The following is a 17,210-nucleotide window of genomic DNA, read 5'->3' as shown; positions in this document are numbered from 1 at the left end:
AATGATTGTTTATGTGCAGGAAGGTGTCCCTTCCTACACATAAACAACCCATAATGGCTATTTGTAACCTCTATCTGTGTTGCATGCTGCAGCACAGATAAAATTAGCAAATTGTCATTATTTACTGATTGTTGATGTGCAGGAAGTGACACCTTCTTGCATTTAAACAATCATTAAAGGCTTTTTGCTCTTTCTATGTGCAAGAAAGCAAAAACGAGGAGAAATAAAAGCATTTCTCCTCATGCACCATTCTAACACCTGCTCTTGCAAGGGGTTAGTTTTGAGCGCTGCCTCATATTTACACCGCCTTAAAATCAATGGGTGTTGTGGTGGAACGCCCATAGCAACACCCATTGCATGCCCCTTTGCCTCAGTGGACTCAGTGGAAAGGGGCATATTTACCAGGTGTCGTTAAGCCATGCTAAGTGGCTTAGCGCCACCTTGTGAATATTGAAAATGGCGCAATGCTACCGGAGCGTCAAAAAAAGTAACCCTTCGGTGGTGATAGGGGCTTGAAAATATGCCCCTTGGTTTGTAGCTGTGGTCACGTTCTGCAAGTCTCATGCATACATGGTTGAGATGTTCCATTTCCAGAGGGCCGTGAAGCACCAAAATCAGTCCCTAGAAGGATGGCGTTCCCTTGCTTTACAATACAATAAATGACTCTTCATAAGCTGTGAAAAAGTCAACATTTGAGAACATATACACATAGGCAGACACAGCGGCATAGCTTGCTTTAAGTGATTCATGCGTTCCGAGTTATTTCTTCGAAGATCACAGGACGAAGTTGGATTTTCTAAAGGGGATGGGACATACTCTGGTCGTATGACTGGGATCAGACACTAGCGTCCACAGAGTGCAACGATAAACATAGACGACAGACGATGCATACGGATGATGGGACAGAAAATAGGTGCCTCACTAGTTGATCCTCAGCTCAGACTGGGGGAGGCTTTATTTTTAATATTTAACTTTGAATTTATTTGATGCGTTAAAAGATGTTTTTTTGGTTTTCTGATCGGCAAGGGGTATCTCTTGAAAAATATTTGCTTTGTCTTTTTCCATATGAAAGAGGCGCAGTCAAGCATTGAAGGCCCAGGCAGCACACCTAGTAAACTGGATACTTCGAAATCCTAAAGTACAATATTTGCAAGGATTAAGTAAGAAATAAGAGGCGGCTGCCCTTCGTGTGGAAAATTAGATTGAAAGGTTATTAGTTGGCAAGAAGAAAAAAAACATCTGTGCTAGAAGTTTTGAACTTTCCTGCACTTAGGGAAGCCATGGAAGATCACAAAAATACAGAGAAACTCATTACATTCTGGGTTTCAGACCTATGGGTGAGATGGAGCCCACATCGACCATCTTTAGTGAAGATCTTCTCACAGTCTTAGATAAAGACAGTACAGCAGCACTTATCCCATTGGACGCTTGGACAGTTTACGATACGGCTAACCATAAACTCCCTCTCAATCATATCCTGCATCATCGGGGTGTCAAGTACCACCTTGGACTGGATCCAGCACTTCACCTCTAATGAAAACCAGCAGGTAAAGATGGTCTCCTCCAACATCTTCGTGAAAAGAACAATCTGTGAGGATGCATGTGGGTGTGAAGGATTCACAAGTGCAGGGTACCTGTAGCAGGTCCCAGTAGGGCACGGTACCACTTTCAAGAAATTAACCAATCTAGTCGTAGAGATTTTTAGAAAGTGAACTGCGGGATGGGCACGTCACGAAAGTTCTTGACAAGTTGAAGATGTCAATTTATTACTTCTACTGTCCAATATCTACATGCACCCCAATCTGCGAACTGCTTCAGATACATTTCCAAATGCATGTGGACATTACTTGGATATGCCTTTTTATGGGTAATCGTTCTACGGCTTTTTGCAACCAAAGGGAAAATCTCTGCCTTCTTTGAACACACCTACCATTATATAAAGGGGATCTTGTCATGTTTTACTGATTCGAACACGGAGATTGTCATGACTACAGAGACATTCAGAAAGTCCCCTTTAAATGCACGGCTCTAATCCGTGGGTGGTGACCGGGATCAGCTTCAGTAAGCAAGAGCTTTGAGGTTCCAATTTTATTGGCTGAGAGATTATCTTTGCAAGGTATGCTTAGAAAATCAATATTCTGCATTCAGACGACTGATCAAAAGCCATCAGATTTCTAATTATGTAAAAACTAGACAATATGAAATACATTTGACATGAGCCTTCTTAAACCCAATCCCAAAACCTATTGTCTCATCTTGATTAAACTGGAGCGGATCTCATGGCCAACAGTCCATGGCATGAGAAGTGTTCCTAAAGAACTCCACTTACTCCCAGTGTATTTATAATGGGTTCCCAATTAAATTGTTGAGCCCCATTTGCTAAGCATTCTGGGGCAGCAAAGTGTGTCTCTCTCGATTTGGCACGCCCTGCTCTCGTAAGAGCGCTTTGGCTGAGTAACTCCTCCGTCGCCCACACTAATGTCAAATGCAGCACACACAGAGGCCAATCCAGTTTGAACTGTTGTGTTGAGATTTCAACCAAAAAAGTACTTCTTTGGATTCCAGTAAGGATGCCCAGAACCAGAATGAAGTATTTTAATGTCAACTCATGGTACAAGGCAAGGGATTTGGGACGTAAGTGCATGATTATTGTTGTAAAACATGTGCAGACTACATTGTGACTGTTACATGAAGCACTGGGTTAGGGTTCCTTCAAAGGGTCAACTTTTAGTCTGAACGAATGCCCAGAGAGATGGTGTTCGTTCTTTAGTAACACTAAAATTTCATCCACTGTGCATCAGCGACATAACATCACAGGCAGAAAGTTAACTTAACACATCTCCCTCTGTGCATTATGGCTATAAGCTCCATGTTTATGAAACTCTGCACCTTCTGCACCTGTACACCTATGATATATAAATTATGAGGGGGGGGGGGGTGACTTCACAAATTTGAGCCTTGTTCATCATGGGCATCGCCCCTGGGGAAAGGAAGCTTCCCACCTTCTTCACCTGTCGTCACTGATATACCACAGGGAAGGGCAAGTGACATCCTGCGCTTTTCCCATGGGCCTTCATACCTTCCGCCCCTCTGTATCAGGGGCATCAGCCCCAGAGGGAGGGAACTGCGCTCCTTCGGAACCAATGCCATATCAATTTCTCCCCAGTGGTAGTGACCGTCACAGCCACACCGTCTTGACCTGTGCACCAATGGCATTGTTTCAGAGTTGGGGGGCCTGATGTCTTCGAGACTTGTGCATCCCCAGTATGATCCTGGGATTAGGCACCTTCTTTACGTCTGTGATTCATTTCACCTCTTGAGACAGGGAGTATCGCACTTTCTCTATACGCCCATAACTGATATCCCTATGAGTGGTACACATCCTACTAACAATTAGTAGTCAGCAAACTTCCTCCGAGCTAAACAGAACGCCGGAGTTTTGCCCATGATTCTGCTCAAACTACCCCACCCCATCTACCATGATTCTCCTCAACCCGTCCCATGCCTCAAGTCCCTTCTTGTGTCACTCACAGAATTAAAGGAGCCCTCCAGTCAATCACATCACAATAGTTTCCCCTCCCCAACTTGACTTCCTCAAACAGAGGTAAATGCTGGAATTCTTGTTGGTGATTATTAGTAATTAAAGATTGGGTAAAGGGCACTGGCTGGCACAGTAGAAGGTGTGGTTAGTTATGCAAATGTTCACATAGGAAAACCCATCATAAATCCTAAATGTGCCTGCAAGCTCCTGCATGTGGTGTGGAAACCAAAGAGATGTGTAAACGATTGATAGAAATGTTGATTTCTGGATGTTTAATGTTCTGGATGTTTAATTTACTCAGTCTGACTCACCGTGACTTTGACAGAGTTTGTGGCACACTATGAGTGAAAAGGCAGACCGATACAGGCCCAAGGATATTAACACTATCTCTTCTATCCGCAGAGCGACTGAAGCAAGCAAACGATGCTGCCAGCAACCCTCACCTTCTGTCTGCTTCTGGCTGGGATCCACTTTGCGTCTGCGGGAGCAGTAGGTGGAGGATTCCACCCGCAGGTGAAATACATGCAGCCCATGGTGAAGGGGCCCCTTGGACCACCGTTCAGGGAAGGGAAAGGCCAGTACTTGGGTAAGCTTAGCCAGTGCATGCCGTAGAATAGTATGTGCTCTCAATCTGGACAATTACTGTTGAAGGGGCTAATTGTATCCAGTGCAGAATGTCATGAATGACTTTTGTGACTATGTTGGGCTGCTCCATTTAGACCAATCAGTATCTGAGTGTGAAATGCTATGTCTGATAAAAAAAAGTACTCTGGGGAAACAAAAAGAAATGGAACATGTCTATACACGTACGAAGATTAATGTGCTTTAATATAGATCCTTGAGGTACATTCTGCATAGAGCTGTCTCCCATCTCTATTCTTTTTCATGGGTAAAGGCCCCTCACCCACCACAAAGGTAGCATGTTTCATCATAGGGCCACCTACATGCAGTCACCACGGGCCTGGAAAATCATTGTGGGTGTGTGATCAACATTTTAAGCCATAGTTACACTCTCTGGTCGAGAAACAATGACAGTTGCATACCGTCAGCATCTGGTCCAAACGTAATGAAACAATGAAATGTATAGATTGCAGTTTCGCATCTCCATGGCCAGTGGGCAGGTCATGGTATTAGTAAACCGTTTCTGTGTAGTAGTGTTAGAATTTATAAATAAAGAACATCATGTTATATGAAATGTATTAAAATCAAGCATTTGCATTGCAATAGGTCTCGCATTTGTTAAAGTTAGAGCTGTTGGCGTTGACAGTTGTTGGAGTTGGAGTTATTGGCATTATTATAACTGCCAATATTTTTTACCTAGCCATGTTGCAGGGTGCAGTACTCATGGGACCTCTTTCGGCCACATATGATCTTGCACCCTGCAGAAGATATCCAGCCTACCCATAATGCATTGCATGCAAGACAGTACCACGAGTACATTCAAATAGCCATGTCCATATGTACAATTAGTAGCTTTGAAATGTGACAATGAATTATTATATTAGTTACGGATTAGGTTATATTCTGCGTGGAGCTGATTAAGGGAAAATTATAGAAGGTCTCATATAAATGTGAGATGTGCTAGTGAGTAAAGTAACCACTGCCAACTTTGCTTAGAACCAAGCGTGTGTCCTGCCTGAAGCCCTTTACAAAAAATAGTGCTCTGAGGTTACAATTAAAACCTAGGAAGTAACAACACATGTAACAGGCGGTGTCCTTATGGTAGGTTACAAGAAGAGATAAGGTGGTACTAAGGAGGGACTACTAAGCCTATTGACCAATGAAAAGCCACCATTTACAAAGGACAGTGACAGGAGCCAATTAAAAACATGGGCAGAAAGTGATGGAGACTTATGCCCATTTCCTGATTACAGTATGTTTCGAAGAGACAGCGCAAGCGCTGCCTAAGCGAGACCTAAAAAAGGGGCAAGAGGAGTAATAGTGTCACAAGTATCTTCTCCTCACTTAATACCAAAGATGCACCTATTTGGTCAGAGGTAGAACTAGAAGTAGAGGGATATAAAAAAAACTATAGGAAAATCATTCTATGGCTATAAAGGCCGTTTATGAAAATGCCAAAGAATAATAAAGAGACACTCCATAGCCTAAATACATCTGGATTTAACTACCAGCTGGAGCGATTGAACTGATTCATGACACTACCAAAGGTACAATTGAGGAATTGTCAGTTATCATAAATTACCAGCTCTATGAGACAATTCCTTCCCAGACAAAAAGAGACCAATAGTACCTCGTCATTTAAGCCATCCCAGTATGTTTTCAACTTGTGGACACTGCATTCTTCTTTTAAAAATAGTAATGACTTTATTCTTTGGTGCAGATTGTTGTCATTTCTCGACAATAGTACAGTTGATATCATCCTCACTGTAACCTTTTTCCGCAATTATAACAAAGGGTGATTGTAATGGGAACAATATTAAGCACTTCTGAAAACATATTGAGCGATAAGATCATTCAAAATGGAATAGAACTGCAATAACGCTATGAAAACAGACATCTTCAGTCAGTATCAAAGCTTTAGTTATATATGTAGGTGCACAAATAACTTGTAAGTTTGAAATATTTGAGTCTTTTTTGGCAGCTATAATAAAGGATTTTCAAACATTCTTTACTCATTGAACAAATCAATGTAGTGAAAAATATGAATTTACACCACTTCCCACGACTATCCCAATGCATCTCCTAGAAGGTTTCAAGTAAGGGTGGGCGGAGCTCACGGAGTGCTACTCCGTGGAATTACGTGGAGTTCTCTAAAACTCTGCAAATTCCACAGAGTTCCGTATGTGGCGGAGTAACGTGTATAACACATCCGTGTGTGTTACATCACATGTAAGGGGCATTGCTCCTCTTGTCCCCCTTTCATCTCTCCTGCACGTTCACAAATCAGACAGCCTTGCTACCGTAGAATGCAGTCGGAAGCAGGAAGCGCAGCACTTACTGGCATCTGCGACTCCCCGTGTCCTGCTGCAAGGTGAGCTAGAGGTATGTTGTCCAGCCCAGCTCCGTGAAGGGTCGCTGCTCCGTGGTAGAGTCCTCCTCTCCTCTCTGCATGAGGTATCTCCAAGCACGGCCAGTGCCGGTGATCCCCATTCCTCCCAGCCTCTGCTCTCTTCCCAGTCAGGTAGGAGAGCCCGGTCAGGCAGCCGTACTCCCAGAAGTAGGGAGATCAGGCCTGTCATCATCGCCCATACCCGAACTCACGAGGGGCACTATAGCCTTTGATGTCACGATGACTCATCATCATGCATGCAATCTGCCTAGCCAGGGCATGACACTCCAGGGCTCAGGTTTCCGATCCAGCTCTGTGCAATGACTGGTAGCCCCAGCCCATGGCCACGTGGTCTGCTGTAATCGCGGATTTCCAGGACCCATCACTGCTCATCAGTAACTAGCAGTAGGGACGCACCTCAGGGGGTCTTTAGCTGCAGTGACACAGCTCTCAACTGTCACATAACGTGGTGGTCTCGCCCCAAACGATGGGTGAGCCACTGGAAAACCCCACTCAGCCCTCATTGCAGAGTTTTTTGCTGAACTTCACACTTCAAGCAGAGTGCGGAGTCGCAAAAACTCTGTGAACTCCTCCGACAGAGCGGAGTATACCACCTAGAGTTAGTTTCAAGACTTGCAGAGACCAGGCACAAAACCCTGTGGCTATCTTGGCAGAGATAGATCTAAATTCTTTTTTTTGGTCATGAAATAAACACCAACTACTTTAAAAGCAAAGTAAAATGATCTCTTGGCGTTCTAATCTGTCGGGTCATTCAGAAATATTGGGAAGCCATGCAGCACCAAATAAGCACAGCTACAGCAAGGCCTGTCCCCATCTCTGTCATTTCTGTATGAGACTCAGCACATTATAGTATTAGAATTTAATGACTTGATGGCTCTGCAACATTGACAATTGTAATCCTGGTGTATGGTTCCTTGGACAAAACTGCTCTGATGGATGTAAATGGACAAAAATGGTGTTTGCATTCTCTGGCTGGATTTGTCAAATTCATCCAGTTAGCAGACATTGTTCTTTTCTCTCCTTGGTATGAGGATCACCCCTCCACACCCATTTTTTCTCTTCTCCTTGTGTCTCTTTCCCTTGTTTTCTTCATTCCCGTGTTTTTTTTCTTATTGACTATTTTTCTCCCTTTTAAACCACCCAGATTTGTTGTCCTCGTTCCCCTGACATTTACCCTCATTCACCATTTTAAAGCACTTGCATTTTCTCTCTTATACCTCCTTCCTTGTTTGCATAGTTATATTTTTATAGGTTCTCTAGGATTTTTGTCACTTTTCCTCTCCCACTTTCCTCACCCTTCCCTGCCATGGTTTTACCCTTGCCTCTTTGCCTTTAATAATGTTCTCTGTCCAGCCGATCTACATCATCCTCTCTTCCCGTGCTGCTGCTGTTCATGATAGAAGTGAAAATAAAACATCGGCGTCCCATTTTGTTCTCCTCTACACAGCAATCCTCCTTTCCATACATTTTGGTTTGCAAAAAATTAATCATTCTTACACACTTCTTAGTAATTGTCATTTTTCGCCACTTTTAAAGATAAATAGGCTGGATTCGAACCCTTGACTCAGTGGTTACCATATTATTAAAAGCAGGGCAAATATGAGTGTGACTTCCTCTTGTCATTATGCATCAATTCCTCCGGCCTCTGTTGCTTGGAGTGACCATTCGCCAATATGGTCATTCCTCAGCAAGTCCTTCAAACTGGATTAGTCCGGTAAGGAAAGTTCTTCAAATTTGATTTTCTTCAAAGCCACACAATCTCGCTTGATGTGTGTTGGCCTCATAGCAAGAATGATTAATATTAAAAGGTATGTGAGTGTTGGCCTGATCTAATCTTTAAAGACAAAAAGACACCTATATGTCCCAAAGATAACGTAAAAATTGGAGAAATATGTAGTGTACAATAGATGATTTACTTTATAAAACAAGCATTCGAAAAGCAAGTCGGTCTGGTTTTGGCTAACTGGCGTGATGGCTAAATATGGTTTTATTTGTCATATCAAATATTTGTCACAATTTGTTTTTAAAACTGCCACCTCCTAAATATGGTCGTCATCTGCTTGGAATAAAAATGGTCAATTAAAAAGTAAATTAACCATCACATATAATTTTAATGCAACGGCACAGGTGCTTCCTAAAAGTTAGGCGTACCAGAATAGCTATTTAAACCTGTTTTAGTTTCACCAAACATTACAGGAAAAAGCAATTCTTACTGTAGTTAAGCAAAGGTCTACTGGCTTTGAAGTACTCTAACTTGAAGACATTCTTTCAACACATAAGCATGACTAAAAATAGATAAATAATGGAAAGAAAAACAAGGTGGCAATGAATGTATTGGCCCATCAGCCCTGTAACTGAAGTACTTCTTTTTAGCATATGTGCACATATGATCATGGTAAGATGCTGTCACTCACAAAATAAGAAAGCCAAAGCTTGAAGTGGGTCGACCCATTTACCCAAACTGTATGCTGTGGTTGCAGCAAATTTGGAATGACAGCCGATCACACCAATGTATGTATGTATACATGTATATATTTTTTTTTATGCTTTTTTAAAAATTACATTAGGATGGCAAAATCATTAAAGCTGTCTATGGGCCAAACCTAAGAATATCTGCATATTGGATTGGTCTGTTTGTGCTCTTAATAGCTAATGATGGATATAGCATCACCTGAACTCAAGCAAATGTACATGGCATTGCAAAATATGATTTTTAGGTTTCTCTGTCTGGCTGCGAAAGACCTATTGTGGGCTTAGCAAAAACTTACAGTGGGCTTAGAGCTGGACGATTGCTTACCATTAGTTTTATTGTCACTTTCATTTGCTTGCTTCTTATTTTATAGCTTGCCTTCCCCTTTTTAGGTCTCGCCTAGGCAGCGCGCATGCGCTGTCTCTCCGAGACATCTAGTAATCTATATGCGTGGCGAAACGCTGCATATTACTGGGTAATTTCTTGCCGCTTTCCAATAGTTCATTTTTGCATTTTTTTTGTTAGCAGGCTTATTATTGGCTCTTCAACCAATACGTAACTTCCGTTCATTCCGGAAGCAGCGCGGCCTAACTTCAGTCTCCTCACGCTTACACAGCATAATTGTTTTTTTTTTAAAGTGCGCATTAACATGTGCGCGCAACCTTACATTATACGCATGCCCCAAAGCTGAGATCCCGGAAGCTGGTGCCAACCTTTTTTATTTGATTTATTTACTCTTTTTTTATAATGACGGCACCTGCGCTTAGACTTTGAACATCTTTAGCTAAAGCGCGGGTGTCGCAATAGCTTTAAAAGTAAAGAAATAGAAAAAATCTTTACTTTTCCAGCAATCGCGGCACCCGGGCTTGAACTTAAGATGTTCAAAGCCTAGAAAAGTAGGTTACATTGCACGCTGTTTTTACTGCAAGAGTCTGCCGTTATTTAAGAGAAAGCGCTGAGAGCTTGAAGATCATGTGTGTCATACGCAATCCATGAATATGCAGGCCGGATGTGCAAAACAGGCCTTCCCTGCTGGTATTTTCAGGTTTGTGTAAGCACAATGTGTCTCGTTGTAAAGTGAGGTAAAAAGGCAATGCTAAGAAAATGGCGGATGCCGGTGTGATAGGTGCTAATCGGAATATGTCGGACAGTCTGTTGTTCAACCGCTCATAAGGCAACTCCTCCAGTAAGTCATTCACCTGCAGGATCTGGTACATGCTCCAGTAGATGCGCAGGCAGTTCTTCTCCTCCTTCATGCCGCGCCGGCAGCGGCAGTTGGATAGCGCCTTCTACTGCAGCGCCTCGGTGGCGTTGCGGCACTCGTCCTTGGCATCCCTTGGCAAATACTCCGATTACCAGTTTGTCACCGCAAAAAAAGTTGTGGCGCATGTATCAATCTAATTTTAGGCATCAATAAAGTTTTACTGGCTCCCAAAAATGGGATTGCCAATGGTATTGATTTGGTATTTGGAAGGGCATGTTGTGGGCATGCCTCTTTCTAAATACCTAATCTAAATCTTTAGTAACCCAACTTTGTAGTGCGTGCCTTATACGTTTAATTGCCCGGAAGGAGATTTGGGTGTTGTAGGGATTCTGCGTATGCTCAGAACTATGCGCAGGAAACCAGAACCTTAGAGAATTGTGGTGTACCAGAAACTCCCCTCAGAACTAAGAACCCCTTATCCGACTAGCTTAGTGTCACATTCGTTATCCGAGATTTAGCTCGACGGTCCCAATGTATAGACAACCCAGAACAAGCGACTTAGTTATTCTCAGGAATGGTGGGAACCCGAAATACCCGTTTGCACATATATATCAGTCCACAACAGAATAACTAAGACACAGTAAAGTTTAAAGAATTTATTCATAAAACTCGAGTCCTGTTATAAAGTACTTTGGCTAACATAAGTAGACAAATGGTTAAGATCATTACCATTAACATTGTTACAATACCATAGAATACAAAAGGAGCAATCATATTAATAATGACTGTGGAAAATAACCACCCTCCTTTCTCTAGTTACTAATAAAATATTATTAGACTATTAGAAGGTCTCATAGGCTTGCATAGGGGACCCCATACCGTATAGATCAGCTCAGGTGTGTCACATCACAGGATCAGCTCAGTGTTCTCTGCAACAGCTCTTCTATCGAATGCCCTAACAATATGCTGCGCTGTGTTATTAAAGCCCTCGACTTTCTGGTATTTGCAGCTGCGTGCATGTTGTGACTAAACAGTGGTACGATCACCCTGAACATAATCAGCCGGCCCCGTCTAGTGTCCTAGAACAGTTCTTTACTCGATGTACAGACCAAGGGCACTAGCAACTGTTAAGGATGTATTAATAACATTCACTTGAGACAAGAGCGAGTCTGCATTTCTCAAAGTAATAACATGTAACAACAGTGTCGGGTGCAAAGGCAGCGAAAGCAACAAGATGGTTTTCCAACAGCTAACGTGATTAAGCTAACTTAGCACTGTAAATAGGGAGTGGCCTAAAACCACGTGACATCCCCCTTTGATCGAACCACAGTATAACCAGGGGCGAATATTTTTACAGAACGCAGAGTTCAAGATCAATGAGGCAGACTAAAGAGCTTGAAATGAGAGTTCAGAAAAATGAGAGGAAAAGAAAAAATGTAAAAACACAATCCATCGTCCATCGTCCATAGAAGCCAACGATCGTTTGTGAAAAGATGGCAAAAAAAAAAAAAACTTTATTCGACTCGCCATCAGGCAGTCAATGTAGGAAAGTATAAGCAGCATACGCAGCTGCGGCTTCCAGTAGAAAATCATTTGAGTCATCCGCAAAATTTTCGGACATCCAGTTCAGCAAAGAAAAAGAACACACGTGTTCCACAGGGAAATGAGCATCAAGCACTCCACGTGGACAAGAAGCAGGCATCTCGATGTAACTTCGTGCCAGGAAGTCAACTGCTGCTCTCTCGATATCCCATAATCCGAGGACTCCATGCGCCGCACCCAAGGCCATAAACCCGACTCCAGAACAGTCAAACTCATGAACCACTAAGGGATACATCAGTCGATCAAAATCCAGGTCAGGTGACACCAAGTTTGACAGACACATATCCAGAGCCCATTGGAACGGACATTCGAGACAGTGAAAGACAGGCTGTACACAAGTGAAAAACGGGAATCGGAAGGATAATCCATAAGCGACACTCAAGGTAGCCAGTGGCAGAGTTCCATAAGATTCCCACATCCGGCTACGCAGATGGAACATGCTGGATCCGTGGTCGAGAAGCGCAAGTCGTGCAGCCATAGCGTAGTGCGCAGACCAACAGGAGTATGCCAGCAATTAATGCGAGTATCAGAGGAAACCCTCCGAAGACCCCAGAAAAAATAGAATGAAAAATAGCTGGTATTACACCAAAGATAGACTGGAAAGACGTCACAAGGCCAGAGCCTACAATTTTAAAAAAGTGCACCAGACCAGTCGTAGAAGAAGCATTGAAGATAGTGTGTATTAGTGTGCCAAAATGTAGGGGAAGGTCAGTATTCAAAAGCGCTTGAACTTCCGTGCGAGTGTTCGCAACTTGAAGGAGAAATGTTTCTCGTGATGAAGTCAACGCAACCTCCTTTTGAGACAAAAGAGCCCTTATTCTGCTCATCCTATTGAACTCTGCTTTCAAGGTTGGAATCGTCGGCCAGATGGATATATCCAGCCGGCCTTGCGGGGGCGGGAAAAGCACGTTATTACAGCAAACTACTCTTCGTGAAACTGAAACAATATAGGGGATTCCTGCTAACATCCCACAGCAAGCCTCACTATTTAGAAGCAGATAACTACCATTAGCAAGCAGCGTAAATGACGGCGTTATAACTTGTACAGGAATGCCCTTCAACACGCAAGCTAAATTAGGGGCATTCATATTACATGTTCCATGCAATTGGATATGTCTACACACTACTGAATGATCTGGAGCAGCCGTACACTCCTCACCCTTCAAATAAACTTCTTTGCCGTCTCTCTCACATCGATATGTAAATGGGAGAGACCAGACTTCATGCAAAAACACAGAACCAAGTGTTTCAAATCTGCCTAAGGCATAATGTTTCATGCATGAACTAAACTTATACATAGAAATTGGTAAAGTTACCATTCCATGTACGAGCCACACTGAATAATCCGCCTCAGCAACTGAAAAAGGCAAAGGTTCTAACTTTTCTATATGTAATAATGAATATGTAGCATCTTTCATGGACATGAATTGTTGCTTTGCTGACAGATTAAACGGGCGGAATAAAGACGAAACATTCATGTAATCCCATGGTACTTTCCCCGCCTTTAACGTCTGCAAAGTCCAAGCAAATTGCATAATCGATCGTAATTGATTTTGACCATGATACAATACAGACACATCGTCCTGGACAATATCTACAACAGATGAAATAATGTTGTCCAATGTATATATTCTTGAAGATAAGGTATTAATACTATTATCTATTACTGCCAATACTTTTTCCATATTGGCTTGGTCAATAGCACGGAGTCTGGAAGCAGCCTCAATCTGTGACAACTTCCAAACCTCGTTGTAAACCGCATACACCCATCTTTTGGATCTTCCTAATGCGGGACCCTTAACAAAATCATTCAAATCTATTTTGTCATGCAATTGTGATAAATGAAGTTTAACAGAATCTAATGTGGAATGTTTCAACCATGTCTGACATAATTTACCTACCGAGTAGGTAGTGACAGTATGTGAGGACAGAAAACGTGGGTCTACTCTATCCTGTATGTACCCGGGAATTAACCCCAAAAATCTACGTTGACAGGTATCCGAACTTTTCTGCCATATCAACCAACCTGTAGGGTCTAATGCACTAATATTGAAGGTGGAATTGGAGACAAAAGACTGCAACATAGTAAGGGACAGATCTGTGTGATTCTCCCAACCGGGATAAGCTCTCAGATCCGGGATCGAGGGGGAATTTAAGTTTTTAGATATAGCCAATCCAAAACAGGTTGTCTGAAAAACAGTAGAATTTAAAAACAACATGTGGTTTGGGATCAGGCAGGCACGATGTAAAGCTTCTGTACCTTGTACCTGCCAAGATTTAGTACCCCAAACTGACTTGAGATCAATAGCCTGTTTCCAAACGTCATACCCACCAATTGCCAAATCATCCATGAAGGACTTAGAAAACAACAATTTAGTGTGGGTCAAACGCACCTTTGAAACAGGGTCTTTGTTAAGCTTAAAATAAAAAGAAGCATTATTAGTCACACTAAAATCTGAAAAATATGAAAACTTTGCGATCAATGTTTTTGAACTTCCAATTTTCGGGGCAGGGCAATGTTCCCACTGTGTGAAGTTAACCAAACTACGAAATGTGTTTGCCCTATGGAGAAAATGTGTGCCATAATGTTGATAACAAAATTGCTCTGCATAGTTCTCATTATTCAAATACAAATCCTCAGCATCAAAAGCGGCATAGTATTTTAAATCAGAAAACAGTGTCTCTATAGTTTTAACATCCCAATCATCAGATCGAATGTCCTGCTTCACCACATCACCCATAGAGACACGATATACAGATGGCACATTAATCACTTCCGTGGGGCCATGAATTTGAAATTTAACTGCATCCCATGCTATTCCATCACGAACAGGCCAGGCGGTGATATTAACAAAGGTCAGGTCCCTCTTCATGATGTGCGACGATGAATGTGGGGCCAGAGTTCCATTAATTAATCTAATTGTAGAACGTTCATTCAGGTAGTGTCCATTTATCAACCTAAAAAATACCACCACAAAACCAATGGACATGAACAAAAAAATACAAATTAGCACCAGCCAGATGTAAATCCAGGGGGGAACCAAAAATTGTCTCTTGAACCAGGCAAAAAATTTAGAAAATTTGGAAGGGGCAGTGGAAGTCAATGATTCAGTTCCAAAGGAAAAATTAGACTGGACAATGTCAGTTGAATGCAAAAGGGGCAATGGGACATCAGTAGGATATGAATATTCAGCATCATCAGGTAAAGCACCATCCGCAGGTGAAACAGCAGAATCAGAAAGTACTTGCATTTCAATGGCAACCTCAGGTACTACGTCAGATGGTCGCACCACAACAGCACTGCGCATCATTGAAGGGCAAGAAACTGAAGGTGTCAGACTATGAAGTATCGGCCACCCTGTGTAGCTTGACATTGTCAACCGAAATGTACCTGTTGTCTCTGTGACCAGGAAGTGGAGGCAAAACAATTGTGCGGGTACCCTCAACTCCAAGCACCGGCACTGGTGCACGATAAGAGGGTCCAAACTCCTTTTTCTTCTCCACCTTCTCACGGACCAGATCACCAACTCGGGGTAGCCAGCCGACTACCGGAATCTGCAATCCAGCCTCGGTCGCAGAAGATACGTGCTCTTTTGCTAGAGTGTCTCTTGTTTCTTGAAGATTCTGTAAAACAGTACAGTGGTCATCTAAGTCAAAAGGCGCGGCAGCCGCCGCCATGTCGAGACCCTCAAGGTCAGGAACAAACATTCGAACTCCGAAGAGCATCATGTACGGGGTCCTCCCACCCAGAGACCTTCTAGGGAGATTATTAAGTGCACGTTGGACGTCATACAAATGGGCTAGCCAGTTCTTGCCAGTACCTAACACCCGGGCCGTCAATGATTGCTTTAGGTCACGGTTCATTCGTTCCACAACACTATTGCCCTCAGGCCGATATGGAGACGAAAATTTGACTTGGACCCCCAAACTTTTCATGGCTTCTTTGTAAGCCTTAGAGGCAAACGCAGGGCCCTGATCAGAGTGAAGGGTGCCACATGCAAAACTCCCTATAAAGACACGCAATGCTTTGATGACAGTCCTAGCGTCAGCACTCCTTTGTGGCCATACCCAAAGAAAACGTGTGCACGAATCTACTGCAACCAAGATATACTTGTACGCAGTGTCTGAGGAAAAAGGACCGCAGTGATCTAAATAAACACACGCCAGTGGTTGATTAGATATATGCAGCTGCGTTTGTGGTGGCCGCGCCACCGTAGATGGCTTTATTTGCTGGCAAATTCCACAATTGAGGACATAAGTCCGTGTATGTTTGTACAAACCGTACCACCAATAACGCTGTTGCAACAGTGACACAGTTGCGGACACTCCGGCGTGCGCTGACGCAACACCCTCATGCGCAGCCTGTACCAAAGCAGGCCTGCAGTCCGAATTGGGAATAACCCTATCCCCAACCTCATTAATCCTCACCAACGGGACGTTATCAGGACTTAAGTGATAATGGTATCTAGAAGGGAAACCTCTAGGGAAGTTTGTCCCAGTCTCTGTTGCAGCAATAGCTGCCAAGATGTCATCATCGATCTTTGTTTTGGATCTTGTAACTGCTGCTACTAAGTATGTTGCCACTGCTGTTTTAGCCGCCTCGTCAGCCAAACTGTTACCGACAGCATGGACACCAACTCGTTGGTGACCAAGAGTGTGAATAACACTCACAAGGGGTAGACTGCCTTTTAGTTCAGCCACCCTAGCCCAAAGCGTTTTATGCTTCACTGTGCTACCTTTTGAATCACGAAAACCATTCGTGATCCAAAACATCAGATTGTCGTTGTAAGATTGAACACAATAGTAAGAATCACTCACTATAAGAGTAGTGACTTTATAATCAGCAAACTCCAGTGCAAGCACCAGAGCTCTAAGCTCCGCCAATTGTGCGGTACAATCACCCAAGGTCTGCGTATGCACCGCATCCTGAACGAATTCTCCATTCACGAAAGTACCAACCACAATTGCGCAAGCCGCTGAATAAGCGTGCCTCGATCCAGTTGCGGGTTGCGCAGACCCGTCAGTGTAAATGACACAATGGAAGTCCTCCAACGGGCGCAATGTAAGCGGAGCCGGATGAACTAATTCATACTCCAAACTCTCCTGAGTCTGAAGTCCTGCGTCAAAAATGTATTCGACATCAGGTGAGGCTAAGGAGGTTGCCCATTGTATCCACCGTGGATGCAAAGCTTTAGAATTCGGCACACTTGCTTTAGTGACTGCCTCTAGGGCAGGGAATGGTGTTACCACCATCATGCGTTTCCCCTGTGATAGCGCTCGTTCTTTCAGGATTGCCATCTGAACAGCTGTCAAAACCTTTTCGACAGTGGAGAAACGCATTTCAGCCGAAGTATATAAATGA

The 17,210-nt window shown here is 43.1% G+C and overlaps 1 protein-coding gene across 1 annotated transcript in view; it reads left to right on the top strand.

The window, feature by feature from the left end:
- COL8A2 (collagen type VIII alpha 2 chain) overlaps positions 1-17,210 on the top strand; it is a 446,392-nt gene that overhangs the window by 362,349 nt on the left and 66,833 nt on the right. The window contains exon 3 of the mRNA XM_085647968.1: positions 3,944-4,127. Within this exon, the coding sequence (XP_085504094.1) occupies positions 3,965-4,127 (163 nt within the window). The 5' untranslated portion in view covers positions 3,944-3,964. The remainder of the gene's footprint in view (positions 1-3,943; positions 4,128-17,210) is intronic.

The sequence above is a fragment of the Triturus cristatus genome, chromosome 3_2, assembly GCF_964204655.1.
Source record: "Triturus cristatus chromosome 3_2, aTriCri1.1, whole genome shotgun sequence".
NCBI lineage: Eukaryota > Metazoa > Chordata > Amphibia > Caudata > Salamandridae > Triturus > Triturus cristatus.
This window is presented reverse-complemented; position numbering and strand designations above follow the sequence as displayed.